The sequence below is a fragment of the Leguminivora glycinivorella genome, chromosome 25 (genome assembly GCF_023078275.1).
Source record: "Leguminivora glycinivorella isolate SPB_JAAS2020 chromosome 25, LegGlyc_1.1, whole genome shotgun sequence".
NCBI classification, from domain to species: domain Eukaryota; kingdom Metazoa; phylum Arthropoda; class Insecta; order Lepidoptera; family Tortricidae; genus Leguminivora; species Leguminivora glycinivorella.
In genome coordinates this window covers 8,942,606-8,965,587 of record NC_062995.1, presented here as the reverse complement: position 1 = coordinate 8,965,587, position 22,982 = coordinate 8,942,606, and the positions used below count along the sequence as shown (strand labels likewise).

The window sequence follows — 22,982 nt, the reverse complement described above, 5'->3', positions numbered from 1 at the left end:
GCTCCATCGAGACTTGGCTAGTTTTTTACAGAATGTTTTTGGTGGGATGTATATTTAGAGTAAACGCCTACACAACTATACGTGTTAAATACCAGCAACATTGATAAGTATGCTAATTTAAAACACACTGATACGCTTTCGAGAGCAAAATTCACGCGAGAACCAAAACAGCTTATAAAAATGCAAACATATGGGAATATATACCTAATTTTAACATCAATGCAGTTCTAAAATAGTCAACATTCGTACACACTTGTGTTATTGTAAACATAATGGCATTAACAGTGCTATTTGCGATTAAAATTGTATGCGTTTGCAATAATTTGTTGCAGAGCGAATGGTACCTAGAAAGAATACCATTATGTTGCTTTTCTTTAAACTATGTTTCAGAAATCTTGCATTTTGATTTAGGACTAAAAGTGGTAACAGTTGTTGTGTGTTGTTTTGGAAAACAGCCATACACGAAAACGTTGTTGATGTTGATAAAGGAAAGAATATGCGCTAAGAAAACAAGAATTAAAAGGTGCCCAGATGAACTAATAGTCAGTCCCTTTACAGAGTTATATTGACCGGGATTGATTACCTTTTTGATTTTTGTCGAGCTCCCGATATTTCATGCTTCCGAAACTTCTAGAACAAATTCTAAATGTCAAAAAATTGCTAATTAGACGCATGTTATTGAAAATTATTGTTTATCATAAGTATTTTTTTCTTGTCTTAATGCAGGTATGTGTTGTCTACTACTACCTACCTACTTAACAATTACGGTGACAATAACCTAGTTAAATGCATGATGTATTTATGTAACAACAATGTTCTCATGGAAGTGATGTATATCTTAAATGGGAATAAATGTCTTTAAACCTTAAACCTTATATTTCGACGCAGTGGCATGCATCATGATCACGGATGTAGATTTTCCGTGATCACGCATACAACTGCATCGAAACATCGGGAGCTCGTCAAAAATCAAACAGGTAATCACGGTCTATATCCCGATGAATTTTAGTCTAATGAAAATAACCGTGAATCATTCAAAACTCTTAGTCCCTTTACAATCACGGCGGCCAACAGCCCCTCAGTCTACCGGCCGATAATGGCCTGACACTGTAAATTCATCTTAATCATGGGTTCTGTCACTTTTTACTTCTGACGGATTCTCAGTCCCTTAGACAACTTTTTAATTGCGTTAACTTTCTTTAATGAGTGCAGGTTTCTAAGCCCACTGCCGTTGGCCACTTATCATTAGGATCGTATGCAACAGGCTATAAAACAATTTATTTCCTATCAAAGCAATATCAATATATCAAGTAAATCAGAGCGAGTCCCCACGGATGACTGCCATACGAATACCTTGCGCAATTATGTCTATTTATAAATAGGGCAACGATCTCTGGTCCTCCGTGGGTGGATCATGCGTTTAATGTACTGTCGATGCTATTGGAGCACCGGATGTGGTCAAAAATATCTGAACATACACTGACTATGATGATTATACGTAGCATAACTTCAAAGTTATCATGGCCGAAAACAGTGGGTAGAAAGAAATAGGTTAAATGACAAAAATATTGTAATCTTAAATATCGTTTTAGCTTTCCGAGTCACAGATGAAATACTTTTGATTTTAAAGGTGTTTTGGTATTGAATTTACAACCCTTAACACAATAAAAGTTCAAAATAGACTTAGGAATGTACATAAGTTTGTACTTGGGGACTTCATAGCCTAGGAAAAAAGACAACTGCACAGGAGTGGTTCAAGGCAGTGTGTTAGGTCCGCTTTATTTAGTATTTTTTATTTAGTATTCTTTACTACACAAATCAACATAAGTACGCGTCTGTTGGTATCCCTCTCTTACTCACGTGTTAGAGAAAGATACCAATAGTTGCCGACCACATATTTCGGTGAAAATGTATCCCGTTTAGAAGCCAAATAAAATGAAATTAAACTAAAATTTTTCCATATAAAGTTATTGCCATTTTACGTCAAAAATGTAACTCGCGTAGAAAGTGGCGCCCTCATTTTCTAAAATGTTACGTAGCTCTTTACCTATAGGTATAGTGTAACGAACTAATACTTATCGTTGACTGATAGCTTATCAGCGAGGCTACGCGTTTCAAAAGCCAGGATTAACCGATAGTGTGGCTTACTTAACTAGGAAATACTTTTTCTCAAACATGGTATGCAATGTTGATGTTACGTGCCTTACAATTGACCGCGAAGTATGACGTTTCAGGTGCCGCTAAGACAAGCAAGAGGTTGATAATGGAATTTCATATTTCTCGCAGGCGTAGGCCGGCAAAGTCATCTTTTTTAATTTCCACAAACAACGCAACAAAGTATTTGGCAATTTAAAATTAAACTAAAAGGGGCTTTACAGACGTTCATACTGCCACTTGTGTAAATGAGAAATCGCTCGATAGTATGAAAACAGTCTGTCATTTTCTTTCCAAAAAGTCAAGTCAAAAGTATGGCTATTTATACGAAACGTACAAACAGCCCATGTCAGAAAAACACCAATCCATACATTTACCCTTGGCATTTTTAACCCCCGACGCAAAAACGACGGGATATTATCATGTTATAACTTTGACGTGGCTGTCTGTCTGTGTATGTGTCTGTCTATGGAATCGTCAAACGGATAAACCGATTTGTGGAACCAGGTCGGTGTCTGCGGGCAAGTTTGTTGTGCCCAGGGTCACTAACTACTACGGCGATAGATGTCTTCACAAACGCCTTCCCTACATACTCAACAGCCTGCCCACTGACACCAGACAGGAAGCCAACAAAGTTAAATTTGGTAAAAAAGCTGCGTAGTTACCTCATAAACTGTGTATAAAAATAGTTTATCATAAGTATTTAATGATATAGATTGTTTTATAAGAGAGTAGAGACTGCACGATCCCACAGTCAAACCGTGGAAACTGTTTTGTGGGACACTGTACTTGTATAAGCTATATACACTTAAGTTAATAAATAAATAATAAATAATAAATTTAGCGTTCGTTTCTTTTAAGGCTGTCTTAGTCGAACGGTCCACTATGTCGGGATTTTTTTTTCAAAATTTGAATTTTGTATCGTGGTTATTTATGACAGATGGGTAAGCTTTTAAAAACCGACTCCCTGAATGTTCCAAGCTAACTAACCTAACCACAAAATTAAAATTTTGAAAAAACCCCCGACCGCGACTTTGTGGACCGATTTTCATGAAACATGAGAACGCTAAGAACACTCCCGACTAACACAGCTTTCAAATAAAAAAAACTAAATCGAAATCGGTTCATCCATTCAGGAGCTACGATGCCACAGGCAGACACACACAGACAGACAAACAGACAGACAGACAGACAGACAGACAGACAGACGGACAGACAGACAGACAGACACGTCAAACTTATAACACCCCGTCGTTTTTTCGTCGGGGGTTAAAAATAGAAAATAATAAAAAAATAAGGCGTATTTAATTTTATCTTATCAAGTCAATTAAATCGATTTAAGTACTTAAGTACTTAAGCCAACGACATATTAATTGGGAATAACGACGAATGACATCGTAGTCTCATTATATTGTTTAGACGAATGCGTGCAATTGATTAACATGACCTGCTTGTGTTAACCTTGGTAGACCTGAAGGTCCTGAAGTATGGAAATTTTGAACTTTGTTTTATGTACTAGGACCTGTATCTATATTAGATCAGTGCCGTGTGGTGCAAATTTTTCTTATCATACAACCTGCTTTTATTGAATTCCGTTAACTTTAAGGGAAGGTTCTTCAGATCAAATACCATTAATTTCTTTAAGAAACTAGCGTCTTAAGGCTGCTTTAAAAAAAAACGTCAAAATAATGTAAAATTGATAGTTTTAGTCGGTGAAATACTACACTTTCCGTTATCCAATAGATTTATTTAATTCAAGTTCCAGTTAGAGCATCTTATTATCTTGATTTTTATAAGACTGGATTTTTGAAAACTAACTCACTAAATTAAAAATGAATTTTTCTCTAATGGACGTTTAGAAAAACGCACGTATAGAGCTGAATCAGTCGATCTTATTTGTAAAATTTGGACAATTTTGAATATTAAAACGGGTAAATTTATAATTTGTATATCCTGTACCACAATCATTTCAGACTAGATTTTTATTTTAAGTTTTTGAAAAAGAGTAAACTAGCCTAAGGCGAATTCAATTTTTTCAGAAATTACCTAAAATTAAGTGACAATTTCTTTGAAAATCTACATCACATCGAAGTAAGTTTTATACTAAATTAATCTGCAACGTTTACTTAAATTGCTGTTATGCCTTAGTGATTATAAATTGCTATTATTGATTTTTGCCAATTTTTTGAAAACGAGCCTTCACCGGTACAATTATTACCACTTTTGGACATTTTCTCATATTTTGTTAGACCAAGTAGAAAAAGTCCTATAATGTGATATATATTTATAAACTACTCGCAAAGCCCTTTAATTTGATACCACACACGGTATGATCGAGCGCTCGGCTGCGATTTCACTATTTTTAACACGAAAGCCCTCTTAACTCTTACGGTTATCGAGTTATTAAAAAAATAAAGATAATTACTGAACACGTGTGTGACAACCTTTACTAATTCCTAATGTTATTTGTTTTGACATGTGCCGTCAATCACTTGACACTAACTTGAATGATAGACGGAGAGCTGGCAGGATTTTGGAGTAGGTCCTTGAGGCAACCTGGAAAGGTGCTCAGATGCTTCTCTGATCATAGCCAACATCAGGTCTGCAAGTCTGGCAGCTGGGGAGCGGGGCTTTATCGAGCTATGAATTTTTAAAGATTTAATTTTTTGAGGCCCAAAAAAGGTGTTTGAGGCAACCTGGAATTATTAAAAAGTGAAAATAGAGTTCCTCAGAAGTCGCATAGTATTTATGCCAGATCATTTGGCCGGGTCCTTCACCGTGCCAGAACGGTACAAAGTGGTAAAAAAAAAAATTCCAAAAAAGGTTCTTGAGGCAGTCTGTCATTTTTACCAGTGAAAGATGAGGGTCTAAATAGCCATGGAAAAATAATGCCATGACATGAGGTGGGGTCCGTACCCTGCCATTCGATCTTGAAAGTCATTTTTTTAGTTTTTCGTAAATAACTCGTAAACGGTGGCCCACAGCAAAAAAATATGTTAAACAGAAAATATCTACATAAAATTTCCTACAAGAAAGGTTATGTACGTTTTTTCGATAGGATCAATATATAAACGGATAATTTAGTAAGAAAGATTTTTTTAATCGATTACATGCTCCGTTTTTCGTCAATACCTCGTAAACGGTGGCCCACAGCAAAAAATTATGTTAAACAGAAAATATCTACATAAAATTTCCTATAAGAAAGGTTATATAACTTTTTTCGCTAGGATCAATTTTTTAGTTGGAAAGTATTTTTAAATAAATATTTGAGCCGTTTTTTGTTGATAACTCAAAAACGGTGGCTCACAGGCAAAAATAATGTTAGACAGAATTAATCTACATAATATTTTCTACAAGAAAGGTTCTATAAGATTTTTCACTAGGATCAATATTTTAGTTGGAAAGTATTTTTGAATAGATTTCATGGGCCGTTTTTTGTTAATAACTCGAAATCGGTGGCTTACAGCCAAAACTAATGTTTCACAGAATTAATCTTCATAATATTTCCTACAAGAAAGATTCTATAATATTTTTCGCTAGGATCAATATTTTAGTTGGAAAGTATTTTTCCAACTTCCCGGACCGCCGGCGAGTCGATCAGGGACGCTCCGGGCCTTAGGCCCTACGCGGAGCTCGGCCTTCGGCCTTCGCTCGGCTCCGAAGCTCCACCGTCGGGCCTTCGGCCCGCCGGTTACGCTTGTTTAAGACACTTTTGTAAGGAAATTGTATGGGAGCACTTTATGCCCGCAGTGAAATTACTTGGATTTGGCCCGGGTGGGAGCCTAAAGGTGAGCTCCGTTCCTGCGGCCCTCCGCGGGTCGGCCTTCGGCCTCCCACCCTGAATCTCGCCCTTCGGGCTCGCGAAAATACTAGAAAAATTTATTTTGCCATAACGGCGGCCATCTTGGATTTTCGATAAAAATTTTTTGACATTTGTATTCTAGGGGCCCATACCTCTCCGCATGCAAAATTTCAGCGCGCTCGGACCAACTTGAAAAAAAAGTCGGCCATTTTGAATTTTTTTGATGCAACTTTTTTCTACTCGGGCTCCTGTATGACATTTGATCGAGCACCCCCCGGCTATCTCTTACGGTTTAAAAGTTGCCATACAAAAAAAGTGGAAATTTTTTTCACATTTGTAGCATTTTTCAAAAAAAAATTATATCATTTTATTCTAGACCCTAGAGAGATTCTATGACCAAAATCTGAGCACTCTAGGATAAACTTGAAAAATCGACAAAAAAAAAGTCGGCCATTTTGAAAAAAAAATGGCGGCTTCAAAAACTACCCAGGGTCTTCTATGACATTTGGTCGAGCACCCCCCCCCCCCAATATCTCCCCCGTTTAGCCAGGCCGTCCAACATTTTTTGACCCAAGAGTCGCAGACCAAATTCCATATTTTTCCCACACGTCTCCCCGCTCCCTCTATACAAAGACACTTCGACCGTCGAAATCGGTTTAGCCGTTCTCCAGATATAGGGAGAGGTTAGAAATCAGTGGGGTTGCAGCTATATATAAGACCGTATGCCTGTTTGCCACCCACGGGATCAAGATTTGTTAAGTCGCAGTATACAGCATTTCTCGGAACTATCTAGCTACTTACGAAAGCAAGGAGCGCCGGACGATCGAACGCAAGTCCGTTGTCTACGAGCGCTCGGCGCAGACTGAGCGGGCCCGTATCAACAGTGTATTTTATTCGAATTTTAGGTGCTTTAAAAAAATGTCTGTCGACAGAAAGGTATGTCCTATATGTATAATTTTTTTCTGATATGTCAACAAGAAGTTCTAGTTTAGGATAATATTATTTATGAGTTACAATAAATGCAGGAATCGCAGGAAAAATACATAATGTAAACCACTTTTTATCGAAAAAATGGGGAAGATACGGAAGGTTATTTATCCACCATTTCAAATAAATCTTAAAATGTCAAACTATGATTACCTCGTACAGCACGGGGAGCATGGTCGCGCGATAGACGATAAAATAGCAGGACGTCCATCGCACTATTTGTAAGTGCGATATCCGGACGGCCTGATATTTTTTCGTCTATCGCGCGACCATGCTTCCCGTGCTGGATATAACAAATAGGATTGTGATTTGTGATCATTTATTACCCCAAATAACATATTTAACAGCACAATCACGATTCTAAACGAGTGATCCCACTACGAAATTTGAAAACGTCTACCGAAAAAACTGATTTGTTTTAAGTATAAAAAAACATATTTTAAAATATTATATTATGATTAACTAGCTTAAGATATGTTCTTTTAGAAACATTATCAGTTTTTTAATAATCACTTAAGGATAGTTTCATTATAGTTTTGAATGAAAAATGTTACATTTTGCAAAAAACGCTCTTCTTTAGGAATAAGGCCTCTTAACCTTGGTTGATTCCGTTTCGCGCTACTTAGATAGAGGGATGCAGGTGGACGTGCTGTACTTTGATTTAAAAAAAGCCTTTGATCGCGTAGATAACGACGTACTCTTAAGCAAATTATGCAGCATTGGTTTCTCGCCTAAACTGCTTTGCCTTTTTGCTAGTTATCTACGTGATAGACGGCAATATGTGCAGCACAGATGCTTTGTGTCGAGTGCCTACCCCACCCGTTCCGGGGTCAGTCAGGGCTCTATTCTGGGTCCTCTGCTCTTTGGTGTTATGGTCAATGGTCTTGCCTTGGTGCCTAAGCATGCGCAATGCCTACTCTATGCTGACGACCTGAAACTAATTTACAGGGTCCAGGAAGATTCTGACTTACAATCTTTACAAAGTGATATTGATCGGGTTTATGAATTGAGTCTTGTAAACAAACTTCTGAAACTTCAGTTCAATGTTGACAACTGTGCGGTTATGTTTTAGATTCCCACCTTAACTTTCATGAGCACATGACAATGCTTGCTGCAGACTGTTACCGCAGGCTTGGGTTTGTTGTCCGCAACGCCAAAGAATTTGACAATCCCAGGGACATAAAGCTTCTTTATACTACCCTGGTGAGAAGTAAGCTTGAGACAGCCTCAGCCGTTTGGAATCCCCATGAAGCGCCCTACATCCTGCTGCTCGAAAAGGTCCAAAAAACATTTTTGCGTTTCTTTTATAAAAAATGTACGGGTATTACCGATTCTTGTACCCAACAAAATTCCTTTTGGGGACGTTGGGTTTCTTCTCGTTAGAAGTTAGGCGTAATGTCGTGCTGATGTCTGTTGCATGTGGTATTTTGAAGGGGAGTCAGATTGCCCGGTTTTAGTATCCCAGCTGGTCCGTCTATTTGTTCTCTCTGTGACGAAATATGCTTTTCGTGAATGTAGGCACCCCCTACTGGCGGTGCCGGCCGCTCGAACCGTGTTTTGCCGCAAGTAACCGCTAGTTCGTGCACTGCAAATAGTGAATGAGTTTTTAGACGTGGCACCTAATGTTGATATTCTTGCGAGCAGATGGGCGTTTATACGCGTTTATATCGCATTATACTCTAATTTGCTTCTGACATACGCATTATACAATAGTAAGGCAATTTTCACGTCACTGAATTGTGCGGCTGTTCTCATGATAAAATCTAACGTCTTGTTAGCCTTCTTGCAAATGCTTATGATGTGATCGTGCATGTTGAGCTTAGTATCCAACCCAATACCAAGATCTTGGATGGCGGAAACGTGCTCCAGCGGAACGCCAGAAAGATGGTAGCTCGCTGTGATCGGGTTTTTTGACCTAGTAAATGTGATGGCTTTACATTTCTTAGCGTTAAGCTCCAGCTTGTTCTTATTACTCCACCGTGACACTGTATCCACCATCTGCTGGAGAAAGTCGCAGTCCAAGGAACTATCTATTGGCAACATTAACTTGAGATCGTCAGCAAAGAGGAGAAAATGCGCCCCAACAATACTACTGCAAAGGTCGTTTACCATAATAAGAAACTGTGTCGGACCCAAGTTGCTGCCCTGGCTAACTCCCGAACGCGTATAATATTCTCTAGACCGGAAGTTCGACATTTGCACGTATTGGCTACGATCTTTCAAGTAATTAGCAAAAAACGACAAGAGCTTTGGGGTGAAACCGAGTGCTGCAAATTTCTGCAGTAGTACGTCATTGTCGACCAAGTCGAATGCCTTTTTGAAATCGAAGTATATCGCATCTACTTGGTGGTGCGAGTCCATCTTTTCCAACATGTAATCAAAAAAACAGATATGGTTCGTGGCAGTAGACCGGGCTATACGAGCGTCATGTTTTGATTTTGCTGTTTATTTAATATTTAATTTTGTGTTACTTGTTGTAATGTTTATTTAAAATTCACGGTGCTTTAGTTTTGTATACTGTCATACTGTGTAATTTTCTTTGTGTAAATAAATAAATCTGTTTAAATATTATTGATCCTAGCGAAAAAACGTACAAAACTTTTATTGTAGCAAATTTTACGTTTGTTATTCCCGTTGAAGATTGATTTAGCTGTGGACCACCGTTTTCGAGTAATTTGCAAAAAACGGCTCGTGTAATCTATTTAAAATACTGTCCTACTAAAATATTGATCCTAACGAAAAATCTTACATAACGTTTCTTGTAGCAAATATTATATAGATTATTTCTGTTTAATATTATTTCTGGTAATGGGGCACCGTTTTTGATGTTATTAACAAAAAGCGGCCCATGTAATCTATTTCAAAATATGTACTTTCCAACTAAAATATTGATCCTAGCGAAAAAACGTATAGAACCTTTCTTAAAGGAAATTTTATGTAGATTTTATTCTCGTGAACATTTTATTTAGCTGTGGGCCACCGTTTACGAGGTATTTACAAAAAACGGCTAACGAAATCTATTTAAAAATATTTTCCAACTAAAATATTGATCCTAGCGAAAAATCTTATAGAACCTTTCTTGTAGGAAATATTATGACGATTAATTATGTATATCGTTATTTTTTGCTGTGAGCCACCGTTTTTGAGTTATCAACAAAAAGCGGCCCATTTTAAAATACTTTCCAACTAAAATATTGATTCTAGCGAAAAAACGTATACTTAGAACCTTTCTTGTAGGAAATCTTATGTAGATTTTTTTCTCGTGAACATTTTATTTAGCTGTAGGCCACCTTTTACGAGGTATTTACAAAAAACGGCCCATGAAATCTATTTAAAAATACTTTCCAACTAAAATATTGATTCTAGCCAAAAAATGTTATAGAACGTTTCTTGTGGGAAATATTATGTAGATTAATTCTGTATAACATTATTTTTGGCTGTGGGCCACCGATTTCGAGGTATTAACAAAAAACTGCCCATGAAATGTATTTAAAAATACTTTTCAACTAAAATATTGATTCTAGCGAAAAAACGTATAGAACCTTTCTTGTAGGAAATATTATGTAGATTAATTCTGTCTAACATTATTTTTGGCTGTGAGCCACCGTTTTTGAGTTATCAACAAAAAAAGGCCCAAATATCTATTTAAAAATACTTTCCAACTAAAAAATTGATCCTAGCGAAAAAAGTTATATAACCTTCTTATAGGAAATTTTATGTAGATATTTTCTGTTTAACATAATTTTTTGCTGTGGGCCACCGTTTACGAGGTATTGATGAAAAACGGAGCATGTAATCGATTAAAAAAAACTTTCTTACTAAATTATCCATTTATATATTGATCCTATCGAAAAAACGTACATAACCTTTCTTGTAGGAAATTTTATGTAGATATTTTCTGTTTAACATATTTTTTTGCTGTGGGCCACCGTTTACGAGTTATTTACGAAAAACTAAAAAATTGACTTTCAAGATCGAATGGCAGGGTACGGACCCCACCTCATGTCATGGCATTATTTTTCCATGGCTATTTAGACCCTCATCTTTCACTGGTAAAAATGACAGACTGCCTCAAGAACCTTTTTTGGAATTTTTTTTTTACCACTTTGTACCGTTCTGGCACGGTGAAGGACCCGGCCAAATGATCTGGCATAAATACTATGCGACTTCTGAGGAACTCTATTTTCACTTTTTAATAATTCCAGGTTGCCTCAAACACCTTTTTTGGGCCTCAAAAAATTAAATCTTTAAAAATTCATAGCTCGATAAAGCCCCGCTCCCCAGCTGCCAGACTTGCAGACCTGATGTTGGCTATGATCAGAGAAGCATCTGAGCACCTTTCCAGGTTGCCTCAAGGACCTACTCCAAAATCCTGCCAGCTCTTGGACCATGATATTCTTAAGGGTCTCTCACACTAATAAAGTAATTTATTTTATTATGTATGAAAATGATGAAAAAATGATTTTTGCGAATTTAACTAAAAGTGATATACAGGGTGGTTCCTGATGATGAGCGTTACATGTCGAATTTAACGGAAAAGTAAAAAACACGGTGTATACGGAGTTATAGGCATGTAGGCCTGAATGAGGCTTGCCGTTTACCTGAGGCTTATGTCCGATCATTAGCATTATTATACTTATTAGCATTAAATATTTGTTTCAGTTTGGGCAAAAAAGCGTTCAATGACCGCCGTTCATACATTATGTAGTCTCCTCTGTGAGGTCACATATTATACTCTGTCAAACAAGTCTGTCAGTAAATAAGAACAAAGAAAACTATAGGTATCCTTTTCTCTAGCACTCTAAAGAAAAGGATGCATATAGTTTTCTTTGTTCTTATTTACTGGCAGACTTGTTTGACAGAGTATATCTCAATTTTTTTGTGGGACTTTGAAGTGTACAGCTTGAAGAGACTTTATTTTATTTTGGTCATCAACAAAATAATACAAAGCAGAAAATATTAAAATAAAATATGTAGGTATAACCAATAAAAGGAGGAACCTTTTTGTTATCATAACTTATAATGTATGTATAGGTATATTTTTATATTTATTTATTAGGGGCCTGCTGTGTCCCACTGCTGAGGAAAGGCCTCCCCCCTCTTTTTCCATTTGTCTCTGTTAAGTGCTATGTCTGGCCAACCACTCAAAAATGAGTCCAGGTTATCTCGCTATTATCGTCTACGTGGTCTGTATGTACGAACTCGAGATTTCAGCATTGATCTCATAATCATACATCGGGGTTTTGGGAGCGGGAATGATTTACACTAGCCCAAAAATGGTGAAAAAGATAAACATTACTTTAACATTTCTAGGTACATTTGGAGCCAGTTACATAGTTAAATATATATTTCAGTAATTCAAATGACTATAAACAGAGTTACAAATACACGAATTCATTCCCGCTCCCAAAACCCCGATGTATGCTCATAATAAATCTAGTTCATTATGACCTCAAAGGTCACTATGCAAAGTTTGAACACTCCTTTTTATTTCACCATGTACATATACACACCCTGTTTTTATTGAATTCCATTAACTTTAAGGGAAGGTGCTTCAGATCAAATACAATTAATTTCTCTAAGAAACTGGCGTCTTAACTTTTACGGTTATTGAGTTATTCAAAAAATAAAAATAATTACTGAACACGTGTGTGACAGCCTTTACCACTTCCTAATGTTATTTGTTTTGACATGTGCCGTCAATCCCTTGACACTAACTTGAATATTATTCTTATGGGTCTCTCACACTAATTAATTCATTTATTATGTGTGAAAACAATGAAAAAAATTTTTTGGCGAATTTAAAAGTGATATACAGGGTGGTTCCTGATAGAACCTAGCTATGTGTCGAATTTAACGGAAAACAAAAAAAACACGGTGTATATTAGACCTTGAATCAAGGGTATGTAGCAATAGAACCTGATATACCTGTTGTGGTCAGGTTGCAACTTCTGTATTATTTACAGTACATTACAGAGGCAATGAATAAATTGCAAACCTGTTACCATTTTTTTTTAAATTATAAATGGGCTCACTCTTGACCACAGACTAGCCAAAGGCAAAGCCGTGGCCTACGATGGAGTGAGCTCGCCCAGAAGATGCCTGTTCACTCTTGATTTGAAGGTTGGTTTTAACCTTACTAAGTAGTTAATCTGAGGTCAAAGTAAGTATAAAATTGTACTATCAGTGAATTGTAAAATCCAACAAAAAATCTTCTTGGCTAAATACGCGAGACGACTAAAAAAAACTAATTAGTCCGTCAGTTAGATTATCAAAAAAATTTAGACACGTATTTTTTCTTGTAAACGAAAAATGACGACAGATAAAGATAAAAGATAAAATATCGTTTATTCAAGTAGGATTTTACAACCTCTTTCGAATCGTCAAAATTACATTAAAATAAATTAAAAAATAAATAACAAATTTACAGAAACAATATAACTTAACAACAAACCTATGAAATTTGCTTCTAACATATTATAAATATTATCATTCATTATTCATTCATTAAGTTTTAGTTATAGAAGGCCATGCATTTTTGTCATTGATATATTCTTGAACAGTGTAGTATGCTTTACGTAACAGACCGGACTTTACATATTTCTTAAGTGAATGTATTGGTAAGTCCAATGCTTCCCTTGGTAATTTATTGTAAAATGCTACACATTGTCCTAGAAAAGATTTCTTTAATCGCTTTACACGGGACCTAATTATAACTATTTTGTGATTATTTCTAGCACTGTTACATTTTTTAAACGTTTCTATATTTTTTAGAGCATATAATATGCAGTCATAGATGTATTGTGATGCCATTGTTAGAATATTTATATCTCTAAAACGTTCTCTTAATGAAGAACGCGTTGGCAGTTCATATATATACCGCACTGCTCTTTTTTGCAATACAAAAATGGTTTGTATGTCGGCAGCTTTACCCCAGACTAAGATTGCGTATGACATTATGCTGTGAAAGTAGCTGTAGTATACCATTCGGGCTGTTTCAACATTTGTGAGTTGTCTAATCCTTCTCACTGCATAAGCTGCCGAACTCAAACGCTTTGCTAGAGAAGTAATATGTGGACCCCACTGCAAGTTTTTATCTATGGTCACACCTAGGAAAAGAGTTTTTTCAACCATTTGTATACATTCATCATTTATATATATGTTACCACTACTCGGTTTTACATTAGGTAATGTGAATTTAATACATTTAGTCTTATTGGAATTTAACAGTAAATTGTTACTTGTAAACCAGTTTGAGACTATCTTCATGGTATTATTTATATCTGTATAATCTTCAGAATTCCGACTAACTTTAAAAATTAATGATGTGTCATCTGCGAATAACACAATTTCGCAAAGATTTTGTATTATGCTTGGTAGGTCATTTATATAGACTAAAAATAGAAATGGACCCAATATAGAACCCTGCGGCACACCTAACCTAATAGTAGAAGACTCCGATTGAGTTTTATTAATCACAACTGTTTGTGTTCTTTCACTGAGATAGCTTGAGACTAAGTTAATAGCGGCGTCAGATAATCCATAATGTTTAAGTTTCAGTTTTAAAGTCGAGTGATCAACACAGTCAAAAGCTTTTGACAAATCACAAAAAATTCCTACCGCATCGCAAGACTCTTCCCATATGTTATAAATATGCTTGATGAGCGTAGAGGCAGCATCAGTGGTAGAACGACCTTTTGTGAATCCAAATTGACGATTATGAAGAATTTTGTGTCTAGTGAAATGAGTTTGTAATTGATGTAACATGATTTTTTCAAAAATCTTACTAAGCACCGCAAAATAGATATTGGACGAAAATTTTCCATGTTAGTTTTGTCTCCAGACTTAAATAAAGGTAAAACCTTACTGTATTTCATAAGGTCAGGAAATATACCACTGTCAACACATGAGTTGAAAATAACGCATAAGTATGGTGAGATTATTTCGATAATATAGCCTACAGCTTTCACTGACATGCCCCATAAATCTTCTGTATTTTTATTGTTAAGAGACTTAAATGTTTTGTATATAATTCTTGGAGTTACATAGCTAAATTCAAAATTACTTTCACATTTCTCCAAAGAGGAACGGAGTAAAAGGTCAGCTTGCATTGCAGATGATTTTATCTCCTTAGTAGTTTTATAAGCCATATTCGAAAAATATTCCTGGAATACGGCAGCCACCTCCATGTCAGAGTTAACTAACTTGTCTTGACAGTTCAACTCAAATTGACAATCACTAGGCTTTTGACTAGAACTTTCCTGTTTTATAATGTTCCAGACAGTCTTTATTTTATTTTCAGATGCCTTGACCTTTGTACTAATATGCTGTGATTTGGCGGCAATACAAACTTTCTTAAATATTTTGGAATAATTTTTAACATAATCTACAAATACCTCAGATTTATCGTGTTCTTTCATGCTATACAATTCATAAAGACGGTCCCTGCTCTTGTAGATTCCGGGTGTCGCCCAAACACTAAATTTCTGATTTCTGTTATTCGAAATAGTTTGCGTTTTAAATGTCGAATTGAACTGCGAATTAATGATATCAAATAATTCATTATAAAACGAATTAGGGTCATTGGGACGAAAAGAAGACAGAGATAACTGTAATTTGATGCCAGCTTGAAATTCATTTATTCGATTTTCAGTCATTGGCCTGTATGTTGTAGTCTGTGGTATATTCTTACAATGACCTTGAAAAGTGGCGGCTAGGCCAAAATGATCTGAACTAAAGCAATTAAATACATTCTTATCTAAACTAGGACAATTACAAAAAATATTATCCAAGCAGGTAGCACTAGTTTCCCCAATCCTAGTTGGTTCAAGAAATAAGTTTTTTAAGTTATAAGACTGAAAGAGATTTAAAAACCTAGTAGTTTGCATTGAGTCCTCGAGTAAATTGATATTAAAATCTCCACATACGATGAGACGCTTTTGGTCTTTCGTAGCAATATTCAATACATTATCCAATCCTACCTCAAACAGACAGTAATTTGCCGATGGCGGTCTATATACACATATTATTATAAAGTTTTCTAGTTCTACACATGACACTTCCATTATTCGTTCTATTGACAATTTTACAATGTCTTTTCTTTCCTTACATTTTATATTATTATTAACTAAAATGACGGTACAGTGTTTCGCGTGACGTCACGCCTAGGGCCTAGGTACAATTTTTAATTAGAAGTGACGTCACAAGCCCCCACTCCGGAACTTTGATGCTCTATGTCTTTGTATTTTTTCATTAATTAGAAAAAGCGAAAAATATGTGTTCAGTATTTTTGGACGATCTAACTGATGGACAAAACAGAATGCCATTTTTTTATGTAGTCATCATCCCTATTATTATTATTTATCAGGTATCATTTAAATTATTAAACCGCCTTCTCAGGGAGCCAGTGGACCTCAAAAGGTCAAAGAAATGAATATGGCTTACATTAGTATGACCCCAGTCAAATGAGATCCGGCAATCATTCAAGAATAGCACTCTAGATTGAGTAAACGCTCTGTTCCAAATATAGACGGGTCTACGGACTCAAATTGGTAACAAATTGGCTAAATTGGTTGCAACTGTAGATTGATGTTGTGAAATTGGAAGATGTGTAGTTCCTTTTTAGCTTTGTACATGCAATGTTGCCATGTAATTTTTATTAGTTTACTTTTGTGCTGCCCCAAGGCAAGAGGAAAGAGCCTTCATTTTTATTTAATTTGTTATGAAGATAGGCAGGTGAAAGATAATAAAATTTCATTGTCAAAACAGGCAAAAGTTAGTTTAAAGACTATAAAGTAAACCCATAAAGTTTATTTTGATGAATAAACTTATTGTAGTTATTATTGATCAAAGCTGAAAACTGTGTATCCAGTTTAAAGTGATAATGCTGGTGAATGGGAAAAAGCATCACCCAACTGATTGATTATTTACTATTGGAAATATTTCCCATAGTTATAATTTTCAGAGAATTTTATATTTTTATCTCTGTAATGTGATTGCTAATGTTTCTTAGGAGACAGGTAAGCAGAATCTTTGTTTACAAACAAAAATTGTAAACAAAATGTCTACCGATCAATAGGTACAGGTACCAGGAAATCAGCATTCACCAAGAGGCATTTACTACAGAATAATACACTACCAAATTAGGAAGACCACACTTCCTACTCAGTACAATGATATATACGCAATTATTACATAGACGGTTTATATTAGAAGTAAACTTAATCACATACGCAATCTCTAACATAAATTGCATGACGCAAAAGCATTGTAATGACCCTAATGAGTAATGACGCCATATTTGAGCGCTCTCATCGCTCAAGTAAACAAAGACAGCTGTTGCAAAATTGTACTAAATTAACTGCGTAATTAGTCAAACAGGCGCGAAATCGCAATTAATCAGGCGCATAACGAGCTAACGAACCGCACAGATGTCGGAAATCTAAGTGCAAATAGAATAAATTCCGTCACAGTTCGGAGCATCATTGTTTATTTACGGTGTACTTACCGCTCAAATCTTCGATGGTATTCAGTTTCCGCGTCGCCATTTCAACGATAAACGTGAGCACAGCACTTGAAAATTCGTATATAAATATAGACCTTCACTTTAAATCAATGTTTCGCGAACTTTTTGCGTATTAAATACAACAAGCCAGGCGTACGTGATCGTGCGCCTTTGTTTTCTGTTTTGACAGGATGGAGATGCAAAACCAAAATATGGTGCGGGAAATTGGACCAATAGGAGTACTTTTGGTGACGGCGGCACGCTGCGATTGGTCAACATATTGTAAACAACAATCAATGCTACCAGCGCAAAAAATAAAAATTATTATTTTAAAAAAATATTTGTAATTTAAATTTCTTCACAGTAAATAAATCTTAACAGTATATTTTTCTAGTTCTATTCTATGAGCTTTTAATAAAATATGGTTTCTGAAGTCTTATGAATTTCGTACATTAATTTTTGGATCCGGATTTTTATTTATCTTGAAAGTAAATACCATGAATAATTATTTTTTTATAGGACAAAGATACAATTTAAAAAGCATTTTTGTATGACTATATCTGTTACAAACAAAGACCTTTACAGGGGACAGCTCAATCACATTTTTTGCCATACGAAATTAAACCTTATTACTGAAGCAGAAAGTCGATCGTATCAGAATTTTTATCTGTATATTACCTGACTTTATAATTTCTTATTTTATTTTAATGTTATATTCAAACTAGGGTTTCGATATATTTCAAAAAATTTGAAAATAATTATAATGTAATTATTTTGATGCCAGTAAATCAAAGATTTGTATAATTAAAACATACTTTCAATTGGGTGTTAGTAGATTTAGTAGTAACTTTGAGAAATTGACTGGTATCCCCAATTTATGACAGTGATGACGTCACTGAATAATGTTGACATTGTCAGTAAGTGCGAGCAGTGTTGCCAGATCTACTGATTTAGCAGTAGATCTACCTGATTTTGAAAAAATCTACTGATCTACTGCTTTTTTTGAAAATTTTCAAGAAATCTACCTGCTTTTTCCCAAATCGATATTTTTCAGTATAAACGATTGGATTGGCTTCAAATTTTTACTATAGACGGACCAACAACTTTGTCAAGGCGATAAATTAAAATTTTCTATGGGCCAAAACATTAATCCCTTAATTTTTTGAAGTTGCTGCTTTTTTCTAGTGACAGCTATCGCTAGACTGACTTTATATCTGTGATTGTTCGTGGTGTAGCAGTAGCTTGGTATTAGCAATAGCGATATAGGGGGGCGCAAGAAGTCTGATGTTTCTATTCTAACTGGTTTTATATGTGTTCATGTCAAATAATAGTACATTACGTCAGATGCCGGGAAAGAAGGGCTTACATGCTGTTTAGGTATATCCAGCTGAGTAGGATAGTGATACGAAGCCTGTAAGCCCTTTTCACGGCGAGGCATGTATAGTGCTTTTCTCAAACATGCAGTGAAATGAAAAAAAAAATATCTTGATAGTTTTGATAAAATTGGGCAAAGAAAGAAAACTTTTCTAATTCCGCACCAAAAAATGTTTTAACTATGTTTGAGGTAACCTATTAAACGGTGACATTCAGGTGCATTAGTAGGTACTATAATATTTTTTTCTGATAATAAATGTCATGGTGTAGTGTAAGCATTTTGAATTTTGATGTTTAGAAACAAATGAAGGGTGCATTACAGGCTTTGGTGTGAAATTCCTTTACATATCATTTTCACTCAGCTCACCGGATACGTAGTAGTTGCCGACAACATTTCATTGCAAGTTTGAGAAAAAGTTCTTATTTGTGCAGCTACCCCATCGATACTGAATAGGAATGGAATCAATTGAATGCATCCTACACCTTATAAAACAAAGTCCCCCTTCGCGTCTGTCTGTGTGTTCGCGATAAACTCAAAAACGACTGAACGGATTTTCATGCGGTTTTCACCAGTAAATTAGTGATTCTTGGGGAAGGTTAAGGCATATAATTTGTTGAGACCTTGTTTGAAATATGACGATATTTGGTAAACAAGTCGGACAAAATCCCGCTGGCTGAGAGCCTTAATCGAAAACGCTGCCCAAACCGTTTGAGCTATATCAGAGAGCTATGGCGACCTATGGCGAAATAGTGTAAGGTACATTAGGGTAATTCCGAATGACAGAAATTCTCTGGTAATTCCGAAAGGGGAATCTTGATGGAAATAATGGTGATATTTGTGTGACTTTTGAAATTAGTCGACTTTGGGAATTAAATTGCCTTAATGCACCTTATCTCTTTGTAAAAATTATATGGGATAAGTAAGTTTTTCTTGACTGTGACTTTTCGTGTCGGTTTTTTTTTATACAAACATTTGATGATGGGTAAGAAGAAAATAAAGTTTGTCAAAAATGACCTTTGTACTTACTTGTTTTTTCCAAAACCTAGAAACGCCAATCTTCATGAATTTGAAATCGCGAGAAGTTTTTTAAGTGTTCTAGGACCGGTTTCGTGTAACAGCATAATTTTTCTTTTATTCTTCTGCACTTGGTATCAATATTTGTAATCTACTGCTTTTTCTCCCGATCTACTGGTTTTTTATTCATTTTTCTACTGTATACTTCAGATTCCGTCTGGCAACACTGAGTGCGAGAGGGACACCAGCCCAAACAATTATCTCTCATGTGGACACACTTTTTGACCTAACTAAACAATCTAGTTTAATAATTCTAAATCTATGGTTACAAACAAATACAATTTGCTTTTTTAATATTTTCCTCCGTTTTTACATGGCAACATTATTAACTGAACCATTTCCATTTCACTTGTCTATGTCTATTTTTCACTGTGTGACTGTGATGTGATGTGAGATCGTTGACCGCTTATTTTGCGTGAAATATTCTAATTTTCATAACGTAATGAGCGTTAACAAATTCGACGATGTGCATCCTTTATCCAGTAGCTTGGACGAAGTGGATAGTCCTCGGTAAGCCCGCTGTTCCTCTCATAAACCCTTTAAAATTCCACCTGTACCTGTGACAGCTGATTTTTCGGCGCTAAAAGTCAAAAGGCGCGAAACGTGTCATGGATTATTTTAGCTTATTAATCAAAAATTTACTTACTAATTGTGCATTTTTAGGAAACGTTTGCATATTGAAAGCCCGGCTCGTAAAAGTTGGAGCTTGACGGACAGGAAAACTGATCAGGAGGTAAGTATCTAACGCTCTAATTTTGACAAGTACCGGTTACTTCCCGCTATTTTTTCTAGCCTCAATTTCAGACCTAGGCATTTTTTTCGCCTACTATTCTAAATTACACGTTTCTGGAAGATTCTATCTTTATTAATAACACGTCAACTGTAAAATTTAGTATGTAATATATAACAAAACATTCAAAATGTCTAAATGCATTTTGACATCTAATATAACGCCCAGATGCAGAATGATGCATACAATTATGGGTACATGTGGCAAAAAATCGTTTTCCCGAAATATCACATTCATGCTACATGTCTAAGTTTATAAATTACCTACATCATATATCGTATGAACCTCACATCATGATTTATTCAAGACTTGTTTAACGTCTTCCTGGTTTTATGAATGTACTGAAATAATTCCAAATTTACTTACTGCTTACTGCTAGCCTTTCTCCGCAGACGTTTAGTCTGGTTGCCTTTGGCATAGGCCTCTCCCATATTTCTCCATGTTTCTCTGTCTAGAGCTTGTCTTCTCCACAAGGCTCCAGCTACCTTTCTGAATTCATTTTCCCATCTCATTTTTTGTCCGCCATCCTTCCTTTTGCCATCCCTTGGGTACCATGATGTTATGTCCTTAGACCATTTTTCTCTTTTATCTCGGAGCATGTGGCCAGACCATTTCCATTTTAGTTGCTTCATTGTCTGATTTACGTCAGTTATCTTTGTTCTTTTTCTAATGGTATCCAACTTTATTCTATCTTTAAGTTTTATATGCAACATGCTTCTTTCTATGCTATTTTGGCAAACTTGGAGAGCTCGCCTTTCCTTGTCCGTTAGGGCCCAAGTTTGGCATCCATACGTGAGACAGGGAAGAGGTAGAGTCAAATCAGATTCTTTTTAAGAGTGGATTTAATATGAAATCGAATTGAGTGACGTCACGGTCAACTGATTTATAAAATATAAATTGGAGTTAAAAATAACTACTGTCCCTGTCTTTCTTATAATTTATCCCATGCTTTATTTCGTGAATGGTATAAAATATTTTATTTTAAGTGCAGTCAAGTTCTCTATTGTAAGTTTTTTTTTATTCTACAGGTGTTGCAAGAGATGGGAGTAAGTTTTCTGGATTCAGATGAAAATGAGCAGACTTGTGAGGTAGAACCAGTTGGCAGTCCAGTGAGTAAAGATATTGATATTTGTTAGCATAGCCGTGATTGAGGAACCAACTTAAAGTGATTACACTGCACTAACAATGCAAATTTTTAACCCCCGACGCAGAAACGACAGTGTTTATAAGTTTGACGTGTCTGTCTGTCTGTCTGTGGCATCGTAGCTCCCGAACTGAGACCCATCATAGGGACTTCATGCTACACAATAGTACATTACGATACAAGTGCGTAAAAAAGGAAGTTCGATACGAGTGGCCACAGATGGCCACTCTGAGTTTTGACCTGACTTATAATGAACCACTTCTCGCTCTAGTGCGTATAAAAAACACCATCTGTACTGAAATTAAATAGTACATTACGATTTAAATCGACACGAGTTTCGAATTTCCTTTTCGCACGTGTATCGTACGACGTTTTTCAGTACAGATGGCCATCCGAAGTTTTGACCTGACTTATAATGAACCACTTCTCGCTACTAGAGCATATAAAAAACACCATCTGTACTGAAAAGGTTATTTTTGATATCTTTCCAACAATCACAAGATTGTTGGAAAGACATCCAAATTGTACTTGACAGATGTTTAGGAACACCAAAAATTCTAATTAACTTATTTTCTTGCAGCACAAACCAAATCTCAAACGGAAACATGACATAGAGAACGTGAACCCAAATGTGAACAGCATCACTTCACCGCGCTCCAAGTTCAGTCCCCGGAGCCCCCGAGGCAAGATCTGCAGCCCCAGTCCGGGGCCTTCTAAAGCCAAGAGCCCGAGGGCTGCGACAAATGTATGTATACACACATACAGTCAACCAATTGGAACCCTAGGCCACTACAACCATGTCAAAATGACAAGCAGTAAGAGATTTCTTACAATCTGATTTATAACGTCACTATAACATAGTTCTACATTGGCCTAGGGTAACAATTGGTTGACAGTACATAAACACACCCCTGGACACTGGCGATCAAATATATGAAAAAAGCGCGTTCCTAGCACACATTCTAAGCTCGTGTAGGTGAACGCGTACTACGCTTGTATGAGTGACATATGACAGGTCGACTGTTCGCGTTGTTGATAGGCGGTAACTGTGAGGTGACAGAGCGGGTGGGCGGCACTTTCAGCGGGGAGCGGGAGTGGCCATACTGTACGATACACAGAGAACCTCCTATAGAGTAGCATTCTTGTATATTT

General features: G+C 36.1%; 2 protein-coding genes across 2 annotated transcripts in view; one reads left to right on the top strand and one right to left on the bottom strand.

Annotated features, from left to right (window-relative positions):
• Positions 1–17,640, bottom strand: part of LOC125239406 (BCL2/adenovirus E1B 19 kDa protein-interacting protein 3) — an 85,780-nt gene extending 68,140 nt beyond the window's left edge. Inside the window, exon 1 of the mRNA XM_048146977.1 lies at positions 17,451–17,640. Coding sequence (XP_048002934.1) covers positions 17,451–17,490 — 40 coding nt within the window. The 5' untranslated portion in view covers positions 17,491–17,640. The remainder of the gene's footprint in view (positions 1–17,450) is intronic.
• Positions 17,641–20,263: 2,623 nt separating this feature from the next.
• LOC125239530 (S-phase kinase-associated protein 2) overlaps positions 20,264–22,982 on the top strand; it is a 31,349-nt gene continuing 28,630 nt past the window's right edge. The window contains exons 1-4 of the mRNA XM_048147144.1: positions 20,264–20,406; positions 20,560–20,629; positions 21,715–21,795; positions 22,411–22,575. Coding sequence (XP_048003101.1) covers positions 20,339–20,406; positions 20,560–20,629; positions 21,715–21,795; positions 22,411–22,575 — 384 coding nt within the window. The 5' untranslated portion in view covers positions 20,264–20,338. The remainder of the gene's footprint in view (positions 20,407–20,559; positions 20,630–21,714; positions 21,796–22,410; positions 22,576–22,982) is intronic.